Source organism: Buteo buteo, chromosome 2 (assembly GCF_964188355.1).
Source record: "Buteo buteo chromosome 2, bButBut1.hap1.1, whole genome shotgun sequence".
Taxonomy (NCBI): domain Eukaryota; kingdom Metazoa; phylum Chordata; class Aves; order Accipitriformes; family Accipitridae; genus Buteo; species Buteo buteo.
In genome coordinates this window covers 77,997,955-78,018,344 of record NC_134172.1, presented here as the reverse complement: position 1 = coordinate 78,018,344, position 20,390 = coordinate 77,997,955, and the positions used below count along the sequence as shown (strand labels likewise).

The following is a 20,390-nucleotide window of genomic DNA, read 5'->3' as shown; positions in this document are numbered from 1 at the left end:
TGAATGTAGCTCAGAAGAGGAGGAAGAAAAGATGGATGCAATGAACACAAATCCTTGTTTACATGCTGCTATTGCCTTTTTTTTTTTTAACTCTGTGTTTCCATTGTAATAATGGACAGAATGTGTCTATATATACACATCTCTATAGTGCTAGAGGTACAGCTATACTGTAGGATTTCATCTTGCCAAGCATGCCTTGGGGATCTTCCTCAGTGAGAGGAGGGAGGAATAAAGTGGCCTATGTATACATGTATTTATGTACTGGGGAAAGCCATTTTGGAGAACTCAAAATGGCAGCTCCTCCAGAAGACATGGACATTTCTGGTAGAATAGGCAGCCTAAACCAGTCCCACCTGCTCCACATGAGATAAGCAGTGCACAAACCATACAAAAGGTGGATGGTTTGGGGTTTTTTGTTTTGTTTTGGTTTCGTTTTTTTAATGAAATAAGATCCACGATGCTGAGAAAGCTTGGGAAATGCTGCCAAGGTACCACCCCTCCTGCCAACCATAGATTGATTTTCCTCTCCCAGTAGGCCAAAGCTTTGTCTAAAATGAAATGCCCTGTCATTTCATTTGATAATGAAAGCATTCCCGAAGAGTTTAACCACCGAGTGCCCTCCGTGCTGGCGGGGACAGCAGACTTGTATTCTCCCTGTAGCACAATAGCCCTGGGAAATCTGGCCGGTGGTGGCCAGTGGTGCTGATGGGGAAGCAAAGCAACGACCTCCCTTTGGAGATGGGAGGTCAACACCAACGCGAGAACCGGCAGCATTGTCCGGACTGTAAAGATTTCATGTGAATATATTTCTTGTGCTCTGGTCTACGAGATTCTGTATTTTTAATGTATTGATTTGCCAATATTTTAATGCTGTCACGTTCTTTATATATGCTGTATAAAAGAATCCAATGTTATATTTCTATGTGGAGTGTTTCCCTTATGGTTGGGCTTAAAATATAGATGCAATTCCAGTGTCCCACATATAGGACCCAGATCCCTTGTAAACTGCTCAAGCTGGGAGGATTTTCATGCTGATTAGCATTTGACTGGGAATCTGGAGGGATACCAGAGACAACTTTGCAATTAGCGCCTCCCCTGAATAACATAGGGGGAGGAGGAAATCTGGGCACTTTAAGCACTTTGCTATGGGTGTTCATCCCCAAGCACTCACCAGAAAATCTCGTACAACCCCCAAGCATGTAAAGAAGAACTCCCCGCCGGCAAGCTGCATCCGTGCCCTTGGAAAAAAATGAGTTTGGTGGGCTGTCGTGTTCGTGGCTACAATAACGGTGTTGGTCAGTGAGCAACCGGGAGTTTTCTCAGCCCGTCAGCTTGTCCTACAGTCTGACAGGGTGCTGGGTATGGCTGTGCATGAAGCTGGGAACCGACTGCCGGGCTTTTTTTTTTGCAGTGCCATTAGGGAGCAGGAGAGCGTTCGTTAGTGGCTGGCTGAGGAACAGCCACCCTCCCTTTGTAGTTCTTGGTTGGGTTTTTAAATAGAGTTATGTCCTCTGAAAAAATATACCAGTGTTTCACCTTTTTTCAATGATGATTTTGTTATAAAGACTATGCTGCAACGATCTTACATAATCAAGTACTCAATAAATGTGTGTTTACTAAGCTTTTGGGCAATTCTGTGGCTCTCGCGGTGAATGTGTTTAGGCATTCTGTTCAATGCTCAGTGGAGTTTGTTATAAGAGCAACAAAAACCTGAAAGCAAAAGCTTTATTGTACTGTGCCTATGGAGTTAAAGGCTTGCGATCAGCTGGCTGGCTGAAGCGCAGGCTCTTGAATTCTCTTCTGAAATGGTTGTGTTGGTATGATTTTACAGTTACCGCAGTGTAAATGACAATTTCCTAGGTGGCTACTTGTGTGCTTTAATAAAGGAATATAAAACTCCCTGTACTTTGAATGATGTGGAGTCTGAGACACTTAACTGCGTGGATCAGGGGATGTCTCATCTGTGCCGCTGCCGGGATCTTTGCACGTGGGCTGATTTTTCCAGCTAAACCCACCGCTGAGCACGTGCAATAACACCGAAGCATCCGATCCCTTCTCATTGAGGTCAGTGGGAATTTTTTGTTATACAGGCAACTTTGTCTGCAGGCAACCTGGAAAGAGAAGATGCGAAAAGGCTAGAAAAGGGGTGGTTGGAGAGAAGCGTGAGCTGCCTGCACCCTGCCAGCCTCCGCGCCTGCTCTGGGTCTCCCAACAGGCAGGGGGGCGATGCTGGCACCTGCCTGCTTTTAGAGGGGAAGTCTGATGCAGGACTGGAACAAGCTCTTCCCACATACTCTCCCCACACATCCCCAGGCTTACGGGGTTAGGCATGATCATGGAGAGCAATGAATTACGGAACGGCTCTGAAAATAAAGCCACAGCAATATTCTGTAGCTGGGAAAGGTGGATTAGCCAGCGAGATGTGCAATAAGGAAAGCATCTTCTCTCTGCACAGAGATCAATATTCCTACTCAGGCAGGTAAATATCAGGAGAGGGTTTTTTATTAACAATGGTGATTTAAAAAAAAAAAAGAAATTTTTTTAAAAGAGAAAGAAAATTGGTGAGAAAAGAATGGAAATCTTTATTTCTTTTCTAGTTCAGTTAATTATAAGTACCCAGGGGTGAGGTCTTATAGCAAAGCCATAAACCAAAGTACTTTATTCAGTATTATGGGATTTATTAATGTACTAAGCGTTCTCCCTGCTGCTGCTGGCTGGTGACAACTGCTGGAAAGGCCGAGGAATGGATGAGCCGGGGGCTGAGCTCTCCCCTGGGGAGCTCCTTGGCTCACGGCACTGGCACGTCTGGGCAGATCTCTGGCTTTGGAAGGATGTTTTCCTCTGCCGGTGCTACCTCTCCCTTCCTCTCCCCCCCCCAGGCTGTTCAGCCAACAACTTTCCCCCCAACACGAACCACAGTTTCTAAAAGCAGAAATAAGGTGCAGAATTTACACCTTCACTGAAGTTTGGATGGTTTTATGCCATGGGAAGAACTTACCCGGGGAGGTGCTGAGTTATCCTTTACTGAGCTACAGCTGAGACTGAGATTAATTGGTCTGAGTATTTAGTCAAAATCACCCTCCTCATGCCCACTGCCTGTAGGAGCCACAAAGCCCTTCACCTGCTCCGAATGCCTCTGCCCTTCCCTGAGCCTGGCCCCCCGTGCTGAAGACAATTTTAGCAGGTGGAAGAAACCCTGCCTGCAGAAAACCAAAAGCTGCGTTTGCCCCACATGGTGTCCATTGCTCTGTGGCTCAGGACTTGCCCTGATGAAGACGCTATCTGATGCTGAGCAGTTGCCATGTCTATTTTTCCGAGGTGTTTTTGTGAGGAGCTAGACTGTAAATACATCTTTCCCCCCACCCCTGCCTTCTTTTTTTTTTTTTTTTTTCCCCCCAGAGGAAGATTTCTTAACTCATTAAAGAGCAGTAACTGGACTCTGATCTCTCTCCAGGTACTTTGGGATATCACTGCTGGGTAGGACAATGTGTGCCCGGAGAGGGATGCCTCTCACCCTGCAATGCTTTATAGGGAAGGTGAGTTCTCTCCATAGTTAGATCCTCTTTGTTTAAATGAAAAGGATCTCCAGAAGCAGCTGGTGCTGGTGCAGCCTTTGCTACCTGCTCAGAAGAGGGACTCAGACTGGCAGCAAAGCAGGCTCTGCCAGAAAAACTCCGGTTTTCTTTCCTACTCATTTCCCTGTCCTTGCCTTCAGCTATTTTTGTGGATATTTATGCATAAGCAAATTTCTCCTTCCTTCATCAGGGAGAACCTCCTTCGGACAGATCCTGAGCTGTAGCCCTGATTGTGTGTTCATGGCTTCACGCCGTGTTTCCACGTGAATCTCTGTGGCGGCAAAGCTTCGCCGCTGTGACTTTGCAGATTCTGGTAATTCACATCCCTGCTCTTCACCTCCCAAGCTGTTTGAAGACCCAGTTCTTCATCCCTGGCCTTCTCCTGTGCTGAGGAGAACCACGAAGCTGAGATGAGAGGAATAGAGGTTTGCAGGAGGGAAAACTGTCTCAGCTTCGTGGTGGAAAAGGCTTGTGAGGTGGTGAGGCTGGAAGAAGGGAGAGAAAATGGAAGGTGGACCTGAGGCTTCAGCATCAGCCCATAACCCAAGAGTCACGGTGCTGTGTGAGGAACAGGGATGGACTGTTAGAAAGTAGAGCATATGCTGTGTGATGTTAATGGGTGTTTGGCAGAGGGTTTTTTTTTTTTTGGATGGGGATGTGATGTTACAGGATCTGTAGCCCCTCCTTGCCATGGCTGAGCTGATGCAAATCCATTTTGAGTGGCCTACAGTGGCCACATGCACCTGCCCTTTTGCCCATTTAGACTGGGGCTACATGCCGCCTTTGCTCAAAACACATGAGAACAGATGTGTTAAGATCATAACTAATTTCGAAAGAATGAATTTTAGAATTCTTCCAAGCAAAGGGGCTACTATTGGGGTGGGTGCACTTTAGGCCAAAGAGCCACACAGCTCACAAACACCCTTTGTTCCTTTTTTCAATACCCTGAAGCCTGGATAAATTGCATGACAGAATGAAATAATCAATAAATAGAGCGACATGGTTATGTATCTTGGCAACGATGATGCTAATCAACCATGTACACCGACTTTGCTCACTCTCTCTCCCTTAATGCAGTGAAATCCCAGCTGTCTGCTGTCAAGGAGCGATGCCAGCTCTCTGCAGCGCTGGGGGACACACACAGCCCTTTCCCCACCTGCTGCATCTCCTACTACATATCTTTCTGCTGCAGCAACCTAAAAACCTCACTAAAGGTAGAAAGCGCACAATAATATCCAAGCCCAGTTGGGATCACCTTCACCCCCCTCCTGGAGAACACCTCTCACGTTCAGATTCTTGGGAATTTGGTCCTGCCATGGTTAAGCTGCTGGAAGGACCTCTGGGAGCAAACCTGGTTGCTGTGTGCTGGCACGTGGCATCACTTGGGATCTTCCTGAGTACTGAGCAGGTTGGATCATTTGTGGGTCCATATAGCATGGTGTTATACATATCCTTGCCTCTCGCTCCTCTCAAATCCTTGTGCCTTTTGCTGTATATAGGTGCTGGATGGGAAATTCTATCTGCACAGCCCATTCAGGCAGCTATTCCTGGGAGGTCTCGTAACCTATGCAACCAGCCCACACTTGCAGCAAAAGGTATTTTTCCTCCAGTCTATGTTATTGCTGCGAGGGGATGTAGCTCCTGTGCGGTTGGGGTCCTCCTGCCTGCCTGCAGTGGTCCGGGAGAGCATCCGCCGCTTCCCTCCCCTCCAGGCCTGCAGCCAGGCAGGATGGGCTGGAGCCAAGAGCTGAGCAGCACCAGCCCTGCCAAACAGCAGATTTTCAGCGTAGTGAAGGATGAATCTGCAAGAAACCAAGCAGGAAACTTGATTTTTTCCAAGGAAACCACCGACAGAATTAACATCTTGCCACAGTCTGGTTTTGGTTGCATCAGATCACCTTTCTCCCGGCCAGAGAGAAGAGAGCAGGCAAAGTTTGAACTGGCTCTGTCCGTTCTATAAACATTGATTTCTCTGTCTGTTTTCAGTCTGCCATGTGCAATGAGTGCTCCTAAAAGCTCATGCCACGCTGATTCATTCAGTGATGGGGAATAAAAACACAAGCTATGTAGTCAATATGAAATCAAGATTAATGGCTTTTCAGCTTGATTTCCTCTGTGTGAAATGAATCCCATGTTGTGATTTGGGCATTTAATGTTTGTTCAATGTTAGGCATTAATAGAAACTTCTCCCTGTGCACAGGTCATTTGTTCACATATTTTGGACTTTCCCTCATCTCAGCCTTGCACTGCTCTTGCTTTACTTAACCACAGAGAAAAATTCCTGGAGATAATCACTTGCCTCCAGGGATTATGTGTAAAAGAGCAGAAAACGAGCCCAACCTCTGGTGCTGGTGTTTATTCTTGCTCCCTGCATTCCTGTGGTGGCTGGGAGGTGGGTATGGAAAGCCGACCAGGGCTGCTCTCTCCGCAGTTTGCTTTGGCATCTGCACTGGGGTTTAGTTTGAATGTGTTCAGCTGGAAAACTGCCTCTTGTCTTCCAAGAGTGTGTTAGCGATGCCACCGAGCCGTTCTGCCTTGGGGCTATCCGCCAGGATGGTGTATGATGAGCTGCCCAGTTCTGACCTGCCCCATATCAGTCTTATCTCTCCCAGCTCCTGGTCGGCTCGGAAGGAAGGAGCTCAGCCGAGAGTTCCCCATGGCGTGGAGGAGCCCGCTGTCTCCATCGCACGGCTAAGAGAAATGTAATTACATCCGTAGCATTTCCATCAATACAAGCCAGCAGCAGGCTGAGTCTCAGGGGAGGGTTTTCATTGCGTTGAAAACTGACTTTATTAATTACCAGCCTCTGATCTCATTTGAGGGTTAAGTTTATGAAACTGAATCCTTATTTCTCTGCTTTCCTTATTCAGCTGCCTTACTGAGTTTTGTACAGTGGATGGTTTGGACCTTAGAAATGTATTCTTCAGGCTTGAGCTGTGCAGGGGAAGCGGCAGCGGAGATGACGGAGATGTACAGAAGTCCTGGTGAAAGACAGAGAATGAAATTACATCTCAGGAAAACTGAAAATGGGGACAGTTGCCTGCTGTAAAAAGTCTTACTCCCAAACTATAGTTTATTTTTCCCTCACCGGGGAATGCTGGTGGCATCCCCAGGGAGGGGACATTTTGTGGGGTACTTTAGCAGAGCCACCATCAGCCTGCGGTGCAGCCCAGGCTGCTCACCTCCTCCCGGGAAAAGCTTTCCAGCCTCTCTGTGTTTATCCAGTGAGCACCAGATTTGGCTGTAGACACTTATGGGAGTGCCTGTTTTTTATCTAGACATCAAATATTTTTTTTTTTTAAAAGGGAAAATAGCCACTAAACAGCCCTTGAAGCTTCAGGCTAGTGCCTAATTCCGCTCAAAGAGCTTTGTTAGATAATTGTAATACTTTTCTGAGAGAAAATAGAGCAATTGAGGCTCATAATTAAAAGCTATTCAGACAGCTTTGATCTTTTCCTCTGCATCTTGACTTACCAAACACAAATGCCAATGAGAAACTCTTGGCAATATTTACTGATGCTATTCTCGGTGTTTGCCTTTAAATTAACTCCTCTTCCTCCCTTCCAGCAAAAGGGAGGTGGGAGAAGAGAAATGTGCCAATGTGACATGTGGCTTTTTGAGAGGGCTTTCTTTGGAAAGATTTTCTTTTTTTTTTTTTGGAGGGTGCCTAGTGTCCTGTCACTCAATGATGACAGCAAGTGTGGAGCTCGTCTGGAGACCTCAGAGCTACCCTAGATTGAAGGTTTATCACCCCAAAACTGCCTCCGGGCACAGCCTCGACTGCAGTGGTGGTGTAGATGGGATAAGCCCCAACACAGTTTGCCCCGGGCATGGGACCAAGGAGCTGTCAGTGCTGTGTCCCCACGGCCCATAGAGGGTCCAGAGATGACCTCCTGGCTCACCGTGAGATGGACCCCAGCCTGGGGAGTCCTCTTCTTTTCCGCAGCAGCTGGGAATATCAACTCTTGAGGTGCTGAGACCCTCTGAGGGCACCCAATCGGGCTCGTTTCTCCCAGAACTAGCAGCGAAGCCAGAGGATCACCATTTCCTCGGGTTTGCAGCAGGAGCATCAGTGACACATTAGCACCGATCGTCCCTAATCAGGATGACACCCAGGGGCTCCCAGCATCCCGAGGGTGACAAGGTGAGTGCTACAGATAAGTCAGGCTGTACAGAAAAGGGGCAAATTCTCTCTCTTGGATTGCTTTTAACAGCATCCTCTAGAGACCCTTCTGCTTCCTATCTTCCGTATTCCAATTTTTTGCTCATCCATTTTTAATCTCTCTTTTCATTTTTTTCCCATCTAAAGATGCTTCTGAGAGCTGGGCCTTCATCTCTCAGTGGGGTATTATTTCTTTTCTCACCCAAAATCGTGACCAGCCGTAGGAGATAGCGCGAGACTGTGTAAGTACTGGGGGATCACAGCTTCGCGGGGGAGCAAACTGCAGCACAGCTCGGATGAGGACAATTGATTGAAACAGCCATTATTACTTGCTGCAGCACAAAGATTTAAAAAGCAATAGTAATTTCCGATGCCCACCTCTTATCTTGGATGCCTGTGTTTAAAGCCTGTGGTGTGAATATGAGCTCTGTATGAGCCCTAATTCCTGTTTCGGGGGTGGAAAACGGCTGCTTCTTCCTCTCCCGGGGATGATGAAGCAGAGTTCTCCAGGGCTGTCCGTCCTCATGGGTGCAGCCGGAGCAGGGAAGGTGATGTCCGTCCCGGAGAGGAGGCAGGCAGGAGCCTGCTGCCTTCCTCCGTGCTGCTCCAGTGGGCAGGTGAAAGCAGAAAACCTTCAGCTCCTGCTGTGACCAGAGAGCTGTGAGGTTCCCTGGCACCTTTGCACTCATTAAGACATCCAGGACTGTCCTGGAAGGAAATTTCCCTGGCTTTGGGGCTGAGCTGGCTTCCCTGCTTGATGCACGGCTGGCTGGGAAGGCGGTTAGGATGGGAGGGAGCCGTGGGGGTTGCTGGTTCAGTCTCCTGCGACCCTGCAAACCCTGGAAGGGATGCTTGGTTTAGGAGGGGATTGATTTGGTGAATTTTTAAGGGGATTTATTTCCCCACTTCCAGTCTTCAGGATGCAGCTAATGTGGGCTGGTGTGATCTGCAGCAAGCCAGCCCCAGCAGCCTGATGAAATTCAAACAAATGAGTGGGCGAGCAGGTTTTCCCTAGGGTAAACTTGTGCAACGAGTGGGCAAGGGTCTCCTCAAAGGTGGTTTCTGCTCTCCCAGAAAGAGCCGTAGCAGCCTGGCCTTGGGTGCCATGCTCAGAGGGTCTGCCCGGGCATGGACAGCTTGAGTTTGCGGGCTTCTCCGCAGAAGCACGGTACCAGCCTGCGTGTGAGGCTGAGCAGTGCTGCGGGAGATCCAGCGATGCTGAGCTGAAAGCAGAGAGTGCCGCTTAGTGCCGTCGAGCTGAAACACAGGGTCCCACTGGACGCTCTGCCGGCCGGCACACCGGCCAGCTCGGTGCACTGATGGGAACGAGAGCCCCATCTAAGCACAGGAGGAGACCTTGGCCAAAGCAAGTCCCTTCTCCCCTTGCAGCCTTGCGCTCCATGAGAAAAAAGGAGCCAACGCTCCCGTCTTAAGCATTTTACACAGAGGAAAGCACGGATGCAGGCAGGATGCTGTCAGAAGAGGGGATGCTGAGAGATGGGGCTGCTCACCCTCGGGGAGAGAGAGCTCGGGGGGATCTGAGCAATGTCTGTAAATGCCTGATGGAGGATGCAGAGAAGAGAGAGCCAGGCTCTTCTCAGTGGTGTCCAGTGGCAGGACAGGAGGCACAACCTGAAATTTGGGAAACTTCATTTATATGTAGGAAAAAACTTTTACTGTGAGAGTGGTGAAGTACTGGAACAGGTTGCCCAGAGAAGTGGCATCTCCGTCCTTGGAGACATTCAAACCCAAGTGGTCGTGGTCCTGGGCAACCTGCTTTAGGTGACCCTGCTTGAGCAGGGCGGCTGGACTGGGCGATCTCCAGAGGTGCCTCCAACCTCAGCCACTCTCTGATTCTGTGACAATCGTGACATTTGCTTCAAATGGGAAAAGCTCCGGCAATGACACTATCAGGTCTTTAAGTGGGTGACTTAGACTCGAACGGTACTTTCCACCTAATGAAATACATTGAGTTTTCCACCTAATGAAATTTATTGCCTTTCCTACAGACCTAACACCAATGAGCAGCGGCATTGCAGCTAATTAGACAATTTGTGTGTGAGGTGACATCATTGGAGTCAGTTTTCTGCACTCAGAGAGGTTTTTCCACCTGGGGAGCCCATTGCCAGCAGGTGGCAACCGTGCTAAAGCAGTGGGTGCCCACGATGCCCGCCTGGCTCTGCTCCCTGGCCTTGCTTGGGCTGCTCCAAGGGGTCACACAACACCTCTGCACTCCCTCATCTGCTGCTGGCACCTGCCTTCTTCCCTGTGAAGGTCGGTCAGGACCACAGCACCCAGCTTTCCTTCCAGAATTGGCCACCCCTATGGCCCCCGGTCCTCCATCTGCCAGGTCTTCTTCCTCTTCTCCAAATTCTTTTGAGTCATTTGATGCCTCTTGAGAGCCATCAGCACTTTCTAAGTGGAGCTGATCTCTTCTCCAGGTGCTTCCCTGTTCCTCCTCTTGTGACTGGGGCTTGCTAAGCATCACCCCCCACACCTGCGTGTCCCAACACACACACACACTGTCAGGACCAGGTTTTGAAAAATCCTTGTTTGCTGATTGTTGCGAGGTGCAGCTAATGAGAAATAAAGACAAACCATGCAACTTGGCTCAGGGAACCTTGGGCACTAAATCTGGGGGGTTTAAGATTGTGGGATTAAGGACCCACGGCTGTGGTCTGTTCCTCATGAGGCTGGCTGAGACTGGGGATTCAGCTCTTGATCTTCACAGCAAGTTAATGTTACAGTTGGTATAAAAAAGAAAATTCCTGGAGAAGTTTAATGTGGAAGAATGTGTTCTCCTTCATTGTTCTTCCAAAGTTAACACCTTTAATATGGAGAAGGCAACACAAGTGAGCTTGTATTCACAAATTTCATTTTCTTTTCTAAAAGGGAAAAATGAATTTGCCATCATGATGTACTGAAGGTTGTTAATTTTGGTGTCGGGGCTCTGAGGGCACTGACAGGACTGAATTGCCCTGAGTGGCCTCACCTGGGGTCTCCACCCACACCCTCCCCCATTGCTCCAGGAGCCCATTTAAGATGAGCCCTGCAGTTTCCAACTCTATTTTGTTAGAGTGATACCTGTTTCCAGCCCTGCCTCCTGGATGGATGGACAGACAGACCTTGGACTTGTGTTGCAGCCTTGTCTCCAGCCCTGTTTTCTGGATAGACCTTGGATGACTGCGGGAGGTAGCTTGTCTCCTAGATGGGCTTTGGTAGGTGCAATATAGCTGGTCTCTAGTCCCATCTTTTGTTTTACTTGTCCTGCACTTTCCTGGTGAAGTTTAGACATGGAAGAGCCTGGCTTGGTGTCTGCGGATCTGAGGAAAGCTGGAGAGAAAAATTTTAGCTGAGACAGCCTTCCTTAAACCAATAATATATATACCCTGTGGGGCTAAAGGGTGCGAGAATAAGCTTTTCACGGCCCTCCCATTTACTGCAGCCCTACAAGGCAGCTTACTGCTGTGCTTAGCTGGGCATTGCCCTCTAGGATAAGGGCTGAGGGCAGTTTGTTTTTTTGCAGAGGTGATGAGGGGTGTCGGTTTTTGGCATTGCTTTGGCCAAAAAAAAAGTCTCCTTGCATTTAACAAGGTGCTTTGGTGGCTAATATAGAGCCAAAATAACAGAGCTGTGGCGTGTGTGCTATCTTGGCTGTGGTAGATGAGTGTTAAGGACTGAACGTGGCCCCAAGCCCTGCTCACCTCTGTAGGTGGGTGGTGGAGGTGAGACTTCTCCATCCTGTGAAAGCTGGAAGATGTGGTGTGCTCATCCCGCTGTCTATCAGTGAGGGAGAGGTTCCCTTGCTGACAGAAGGAGGAGGGGGTTTCAACGTGGTTTTGGTAGTTCTTGAAGCTTTCAATATGGTATTTCTGATCGCTGGACTCTTCAAGTCCTGGTTCTGTTGAAGTACTTTTACTATTTACCTGTTAAAGAACAAGCTTTTTTTCTGCAGTGGTTGCTAGAGTTTTTCTTGTGGCTTACAAAATGCCTTAATTTTGTTACAATTCTACGATGTTTTATTTTACAGTAGGTAAAATGCAATATATATAGCAAAGACATGGGACAAGTAGCATAAGTTTTCTCTCGTGAAAGAAGGACCAGTCTCTTTTTTTTTCCCCTATGAGGTTTATTTCATTAATCACTCTTAAATAAATATATATTTGACACTTAACAGGAACAATTAGTTAAAAATAATTTCTAACACAAATTCCCACAGTTGCCATAGTATTTGTATAGTGTCTTATCACTGTTTTTGAGATCCAAATCTTGCTTTGGTTTAAATTTAAATTTAACTTGTATTAACAGTTCAGCAGAGGGGATTTGGGTTGGGGGTGGAAAATAGACATTCCTCAAAACTGAAAACAAAGCCATAATACACACACGCACATACATTGACATGAAAATGGTTCATTTTCTCTTCCAAGTACTCATCTTGCATTCTCTGTCCATTTTATTGATATTTCACTGAAAGTGCTTGTTAGCTCTGCTCCATGAAACAATCCTCCAAATAACATAGCTATTAAGAACTGAGCATTACATCGATCTAAACACTAGTCTCCAGCTTGTCTGTGCTGTACAGCAGATGGCAATAAAGGACCACTATGTAGTAGAAGTACACCTCTGAAAAGAAGTTTTCTGTCCTTAATGCTTCAGAGTGTGTCATTAAAACTAAGAATATAGAAATGCAACTTTGAGAAGTTGGGAGGTGCAGAGAGGGGAAAATGCAAAAGTTGCAAGTAAGCAGGACAAACCATGTGAATGATAACGATAAACAGACGCATACATTACATGTAAATGAAAGCACATTGTGCATTCATTAGCCTCCCCTTCAGTCGGCAAAATTGCCCCTGCAAAGCCATGGGACAGAAGGGATCTGCGAGCCCTGATCCACTGTTCAAGAAGTTCTGCACTCCAGCATCTTCCGGAAACTTTTCCGAAAACTGTCATCCAGGAAAGCATACAAGAAAGGATTCAAGCACGAGTTGGCATAGCTTAGGCTGGTGATGAAGTAGGATATACCAATAACCGTGGAGGTCTGCGGCAAGTCAGTGGTCAAAGCCACGATGGTGGCCAAGTGGAAGGGGGTCCAACAGAAGAGACACACAGCCAGGACTATGAAGACCATAATAGTGACTTTCTTCTTGGCTTTGTCCAGGGCTTTAGCATTAGAGTTCAAGTGCATGTTCCTTAGCTTGTAGAGCATCATGGTGTAGAGGATGCAGATGGTGGACACTGGAATGGCAAAGCCAAGGATGAGGGTGTAGATCCTGCTGGCTTTGAACCAAAACCTTTCAGGCCTGGGGAAATTGAGACCACAACTCTTGATCTCCAGGTCATCTATGTAGACATTGGCAAAGATGGTGAAAGGGAGAACTATGATGGTGACTAGGATCCAGATGCACAAACTGACGATCCTGGCTGCTCGGTATGTACGATGTGGCATCCTCTTGGACCTGACTGTAGCCAGCACTACCAGATACCTGTCTATGCTCATCACTGTTAGGAAATAAATGCTGGAAAAGATATTGTAGTGGTCTATGGACAAGATGACCTTGCAGAGGACTTCTCCGAAGGGCCAGTAGTGGAGGAGGTGTTCAGCAATATTAATGGGCAAGACAAGTGTGAACAAGTCATCAGCTATAGCAAGGTTCAGGATGAACATGTTTGTCACAGTCTTCATCTTGGGGGCTTTGAGGATCACGTAGATGACAGCAGTGTTGCCTGTGAGCCCAACGGCACAGATCACAGAGTAAATCACAGGGAGGATAATGTAGAAATCGGCTGCCTGCTCTTGGAAGGTTAAGTTGAACCTCATGCTGTTGTCCAGGTAGCAGCTGTTGCCTGCATTGCTGCAGGTGCTGCTTGGATCATCCCAAAGAGAGTTGTTTCCCATGCCTGCTGGTCACAGACTACCCTCAGATGTCATTGAAAGCCTTGCTAGCCCAGAAGGGAGAGCCTTTTTTTTTTCTTTTTCTGTGAGAAGCAGCTGCTATCTCATTTAGAAGTGGGTTATTTCCAAAGAGTGGGTTGTGAGGCAGCATGGACCATTTAACCTACCTCTCCTGTCCCCCACCATTGCACAAGTTAGATTTTTGAAGTGATCGGGGGAGAAAAAAAAAACTAAAAAAAGATTGAAAGACACATAAGGCTCTGTGAACAAAGCAAACAAAAGAATTGTAACTCCCTGTGTAAGTCAAGGAACTCTTCTCTCTGAGAGCATCCCAGTGAGCTTTGTCTCTTCTCTGCTGGGGAATTCAAGTGTCTCCAGTTCAGCTGTCTGCAGCAAGAGTCCTTTTTGGGGCTGGCAGGAACAGGGAGGGTAGAGAAGCAGCTTTGTGCCTGGTCAGCTATTCACAGCCCTCAGAGGACTTGAGGGATGGCTGCTGTTTCACTTGCACAGCGCTTGCTTTTTCCATGCCGGAGCAGAAGCGTTGCAGTGTTTAATTAGTGCCTTTCTTTGTGTCGGAGTTCAGATGCTTTTCATTGACTGAGATTTCACAAACAATGAAGAACTTTCTGACATGGCTACTCCCCACTCCCAGGGTCCCCTAGCAAAAGAAGGAGGGGAGGGGGAAATAGAATTCAAGGAGTATTTCTGAAACTAAGGGTTAAAGGGGCTTAATTCACAATTAAAGTAACTCTTTAAGCACGGGTAGGTTGTGGTCTGATTCAATGTGAAGACCATCCCCGTCGCAAACAACTGTGGCAGCACACAAAACTTGGCACAGATTGACAGCCAAACCTGTAAATCTCAAAAGTTCAGGATTATTCAGGGAAGTGGGGAAGTACCCTGAAAGCAAATCTACTTTAGAGTCAAAGCAAGAATGATCCCATCTATTTACAGTGGCTACATCCATCCCTATCGCCTGCCCCATGCTCCCAAGAATTCCTCCGCAGGGAAGCGACCGAACAAACCAACCCCCTCTGTGAAGATCAAAGGTTCGGTAACTTGGTCCCCAGGCTCTGCAAAGAGAAGTGCCTCGCTTTGCTTGTAATTTTGCTGTTGCGCGGGCGACAAAGCGAGCAGGACCGCCAAGGTTGGGGAATGGAAGGTTGATTTGTCCCTTACCTGGCGAGCGGCTCCGGCTGCCTGCTCCAGCACCTGCTGCTCCGCGCTGTTGAGCCTCTTGTCTCTAATCCCAGTTGGAGGAGGGTCTCTGGGATGCTGACGTTCCCCGGCTTTGCGATCACATCAACATGGTGGCTCCGTGTGTGCGTTGCACGTCTGAGAAATTAGAACTTGTTCCCACCGAGGGAGGCGGGGGGGAAGTTTTCTCTGTGCGGGGCTATTTCAATAGTAAATAAGGTGGATGCTGGTAAGCAGCTGACGCTCCGGGGTTGCTCTCTTCAGGAATGAGGGAGATGTTGAGGGGCACAGGCAGCATCCAGGGCTGGCAAGCTGTGGCTGGCTGAATGAGGGATGTTTGAAATGGTGGGAAGGGGAGGGGGGGGTGTTAAACTGCTTCAATAGGGAACGCTGGCTGGTTTTAACAAAGGAAGATGCACAAATGGCGGGGGGGGGGGGGGGGGGGAGTGGGAGGAGGGTATACAACATTACAGCACTCAAAATGAACAAATATACAGACGTACCTTGCCAGATCTGTGCTGGTTTCTGCTGCTCTGGGGAAGCTCAGCTGGTTTTCCCCAGCTGGGTCTCTGGTCCAGCTTTGGAAATGCAGCTAAATCCTTCAGATGTGCATCACAAGATGCAGGAGTCCTGTGAAGCTTGACAGAAATGCACCCCAGGTTATACAGCAAAACCAGCAACAATGTAAGATCGCTTTACCTTCATGTCCATATAAAAAGAGGGGAAAAAAGGAAATTGAGGGTCTTTTGATTCTCCTTTAGCCTTTTAAATGTATCCCCCAGCTGCAGGTTGCCTGACCTTTGTTTCAATACCAGGTGAGAGAAAATGCAGGCATCCATCAGTGCTATGCCTGGCAGAGTGTAGTGTCATTTAACCAAGTGGGTCAGCTTGTTTGTATGAGCCACGTAGCTAAGAGCTGTGTTGACTTTGCTCCTCTTCCATAGATGTTTACCTTTTTCTTGCAAGATTACTGTGCACCAGTAACTGGGTGGGAACAAAATACTTCATTGCACACAAAGAGGTAACTCCTTAAGACCATGGATATAACTGACTTTTCAGCAGATGGTAGGTTTTTTTATGCCCAGTGTACAACTATTACAGATACTTTCTGTATCTTGGGCAAAATCTGACCAGCCATTAGGCCTAAACAAAATTAAAAAGAAATTAAAGATTGCCCAAGAAGGCACGTAGGAATGATATGGATGATACTTCTTCGGATGAAAGACCCCCTGAGCCCTCCTCTTGCCTGTCTTGGGAAAACTGCACAGTTTGTAAGTACTTGGAGAGGAAGCAAGGTTTTGATAGGTCTGCAGGGGGGAGGCAGTTTTCCAGGAACTGTTGTTGTCTTTGTCAAAGAGAAGAAAATGCTGGAAGACAGAGAATTTCAGGAGAATGTGATGTTAAAGTTACTGATCTGTAACTGTTCCCCAGGGCAGAAAGGTGTAAGAGCATTTTGCACCAAAAATCCTTCCATCGTGGCTTTCTGTTTTTCAGCATAAAGCACATCTCTCGGGTGTCTGGGAGAGCTTAAAAGCTGTCCTTTCACTATATTATCTTGGAATTGGCTGTCATGCTGCCTTGGCCAGTGACTGGGTGCCCAGGTGCTGCATATTTAGGGACAAGCTCATAAGGGGCTGGGAGTTTGGGTGCTGGGGAGGGCTGCAGGGGCTGGCTGCGCTCCTCCGGATCACGCCGGGGCTGCATCCCTCCCCGGCTGCCTGTGCCGCCTTCCTTCTCGTTATCTGTAGCTCTCGTTATCCGTAGTGAGCACAGTCTTGGCTGGGATGTGTTTGATTAAAACAACCTTGTCAGAGATGAGATGGAGACTAAGAATTTAATCTCATTGTCTGGTGTGAGTTGAGGGGCTTTTGGTTTTTTTACATCCCCCAGACAAATTCACAACACTTCACAATACTTCTGAGCTGTGCTCCTTGCCTTGTTCCCCTAACAGATTTGCAGTAAAAACTCACCTGCTTTGGGGAAACCAATTGCAAACGGAACTAAATTCATGCATGAAATTGCGTTGCAGCAGGAGCACTCCCATCAACAAAGGGAAAATCTTTCCCTTGTGTAGGCTCTGGGTCTGACCAGTGTGAGCTCTGGATCGGACCAGAGCCAGCAGTTGAGCAGAGAGGAGGCATGTGTGTGTATTGGCATGATGTGAAACAAGTTGTGCCTGGAGGGAAGGCTGAGAGGATGTTTTATTCATCTTGTTTTCTCTGGCTGGGTGTCCCTTCCACTTGATTATAAATGTTACAGTGGCACAAAGCCCTGAAAATCAAGTGCTAGTTCAAGTTGCTGTTACGAAGGGCACAAGCTGTATTTTTTCCCCCCTGAGCCTCTCAGACCGATCCTTGTGCAGGCAGCTCCGTCGCCAGCACGGTGCAAGAGGGACAAAGTTTCTCTCCCTGGCAAAAGCATGCCATGGAGATGGACTTTGCCTCTTGAAAACCGTGTTCACGCTAAGCAGCTCGAGTCAGCTGTGCAAACAGAAAGAAAAGGCAGTAAATTAGGGAGGGGGAAATCCCTTGCAAAGCTAAATCAATGGTGCTTTATGGCCATCATAAAGTTGATGTGCTGCTGACTCCAGACAAAGGCCATCCATCATTTTGGAGTTATGGAGAACTGTGCTGCCACTGGTGCCTGGGGAACATCAGGAGTGCTCACACCTGGCTGGGGACAGGCAGGGCAGAAGCTTTCTTTGCCTGGGTTGCTTTTGGAGAGCACTGCAAAACATCTGCTCGAATGATGGGATTATTTCCCCACCAACTGAGTGAGTGATGCTGTCTGAGCCCTCTGAGATGCTTCAGCCCTCCAGTGAGGGCATGGTGCCTAAAAGGTTGTCGTCTAAGGCAGAAAGGTGCCTCGTCTAATGAGGGGCCAGTGAGGACCTCTCCGGGTCACTAGGAGCAAAGCCTACCTCACCTCCCTTCTTAATCCACAGGGGCAATTAAAGAGGATGAGTTAATCTGGATCAGCCCCTGAGATGGACCCCGTTTTTCTTCTCCTTTTTCAAAGTCGCAGTAGTCTCGGCTGGATTTAATTTTGAAACTTTGTTGAATTAAGGCTGCTCTTTATTCTATGCAGGAGTACCAGGGGAGATGAAACCAGGCTTGCTGGAGGGGTGACTTCGCCGGGGAAGGGAATGAGTGTGTTCTTCCTGCAAGGGCTCACAGGGATAGGAGATGTGTTCAGCCATTTAAAATTCAATGAATTAACTGCAGAAAAGGAAATGGAGAACTGATGATGCTCTGCTCTACCTGGGGGTAGTTATGTTGGAAATTTTTAATGCACCTGTGCTACTGCTGCCTAAAGTCACAGATCACCTGCTGATCAGGCAGTAGCTTTCCAGGGCTTCTTCACCCCCTTTGAAAAGTATTTTCTTGTCTTTGGAGTAGAATTCAAGGACAGCTGCCCAATAAAGCAAAATGAAGATGGCTTCTTTGTTACCCCAGGTGCCCCTCAGGATGCACCTTGCTTTTGGCATTCTCCCTTTGGGAACAAGGTATGATCAGCTCCCTGTGGTCATAGTGCTGGTGTTCCTTGTCCTTTTCTGGGGTGGGCTTTGAGCCTCACCTGCGTGTCTGTGTGACAGTCATCCTGGGAAGATCCACAGACAATTTGCAGAGATGGAGCAGAGGTGTGACCGAAAAGCTGGGGCTCACAGAAGGGTGTAATCATGTGAGCAGGTCAGATCTGGAGTGGGATTCTCGTTCTAGGACTCCAGCTTTCCTGGACGTCTAAAGGGATTGCTTTCCCCTCTGCTTCACTTCTCAGCTTTGGAAGAAGGGTTTGGGCAGTGCTGGGCTCAGCATCCCTCCCAGCACCTAAGCCAGGGAGCAGTAGCCCTCTGCTTCACAGGTCTTGGACACGACCTCAGAGCTCCTGCAGTCACCAGAGAAGTTCTGTGACTGGGTCCAGTTTGATAAGGCTGCTTTGCTTCACACCCCTGCCTCTTGAGTTATTAGCTGGGGAGATAATCCTGTTTTCCTGGGTTCCGGCTGCTGTCAAAGAGTCAAGTTCATATCAAGGACACAGATACACAATCAATACTCTTTGCTCACCAAAACAAAATGTTCTCGGCTGACTATCTTGCAGTCACTGGTTATTAGGGTGATTTATTTTATATGAGGTGTTCAGGCTTTTCAAAAGGTGGTACAGCACTGCAGGTTAATATCCAGAACTGATTGTGTCAAACAGTCTGTAAGTGACAGCTTCTGGTGAGAAAAGCCAGTGTGCCTGGTCAGGTTAGTTATTGTAGGATAACGTTCACTATGGTGTAACCTCTGCCTTGGGGCTGAGTCTCCCCTGAGCTGCTCTGGTCCCAGCCTGGGGACACACAGAGGTTGACCACTGCATCCCCCAGGAACCTCCTCCTCCTCCTCGGCGTGGTGCTGGCTCAGCAAAGGAGCAGTCGGTGAGTGTTGGGGTGAGCTGGAAAGGAGAAACCTGAGCTTATTCATCACCCCTGTGCTGGGTGCTTCCCCCTTTGACACAAGCTGGGACAAGTCCTCCTGCTTCCTAACCCTTCCCGGCCAAAGCGAGCCAGGTTGGCTTAGGCAGATGATGGTGCCTACCTTGTGGGACACCCCTGGGAACCAGGTAAGGGGTGTAGGTGCTGGTTTTTCTAGGGTGTGAGGATAGAGCAGATGTCTCTATTAGTGAACTGGTGAATTGTGAGTGAAGAAAGTGCCTTTGAATGGTAATAACAATTGCAATGGATCCAGCAGCTGGTGACGCATCCAACCCGCCACAAGCTGCAGTGAAGGCAAAGTGGCACTGGAGGTGCTTTAAAGAAAATCAGAGTAATGAGTCTTACTTACAAACGGCCTGTTCTTGTCTGGCAAGGGATGTATCAATAACTGCCCCATCTCTGCCTCTGCAGGGGAGCAATCAAGACAAATGCCATGTGAGTAATATCCTCAGACCAAAGGCGATGGGGAATAAAAGCTGTAGCACTGGGAGGTGGTGGGTGAGCGGCTGGAGCTGTTTGGTCCCTTCCTGCAAGCCAGGAAAGAGGCTGTGAAGCTCCTGCAATGGGTCAGCCCTCATTCCCAGCAGGTTTTGGAGGCCCCTGGCTCTTCTGCAGGACATCCCCAGCTCCGTGGTGCCATTACAGCCCTGGCCTGGACATCTTCCCAGAGGTGCGATCCAGCCGTGGAGGGTGAATGGCATCGCAAGAGGCTGCTTGGCTCCCAGCAAGGAGCTGGTGCTGTCAGAGTGCCTCTGCCATCCTGGTAGCAGTGTGTTAATTAATAGAGCTCTAGCAGTGTACCTGCGGCCGTATGAGCAAGGACACGGTGCCAGTCTTGCTGCAGTTTATAGGTATCGGTGAGAATTTAAACAGTCCAGGCAGAAAACTATGCAGCTTCTTTAAAAACCTTCCCTGCCCCCCTGCTGGTGTGGCTTCAAACAGCTTTGTTTCACCTAGAAATTAAAATAGATTTCCATTCCAGGATGCCTTTATTCTCCAGTATTTTTTCCTGCCTTTCCCCAGGGCTGTACTTTGGTTTGTTTTCTGCCCTGAAGCAGTCCAGTCTGTCCAGACCAAGAGCTCTTTGGG

At 48.1% G+C, this 20,390-nt stretch overlaps 1 protein-coding gene across 1 annotated transcript; it reads right to left on the bottom strand.

Moving 5' to 3' along the window:
• Window positions 1–12,634: 12,634 nt before the first annotated feature.
• NPBWR2 (neuropeptides B and W receptor 2) lies at window positions 12,635–13,706 on the bottom strand. Its single transcript, XM_075022605.1, has one exon. The coding sequence runs from the start codon at window positions 13,631–13,633 to the stop codon at window positions 12,635–12,637; it is 999 nt and encodes a 332-aa protein (XP_074878706.1). The 5' UTR covers window positions 13,634–13,706.
• Between the last annotated feature and the right edge of the window lie 6,684 nt (window positions 13,707–20,390).

Bases quoted from the DNA above. Each gene is read 5' to 3' on its own strand.
- NPBWR2 (XM_075022605.1), bottom strand. From the start codon at position 13,633: ATGGGAAACAACTCTCTTTGGGATGATCCAAGCAGCACCTGCAGCAAT.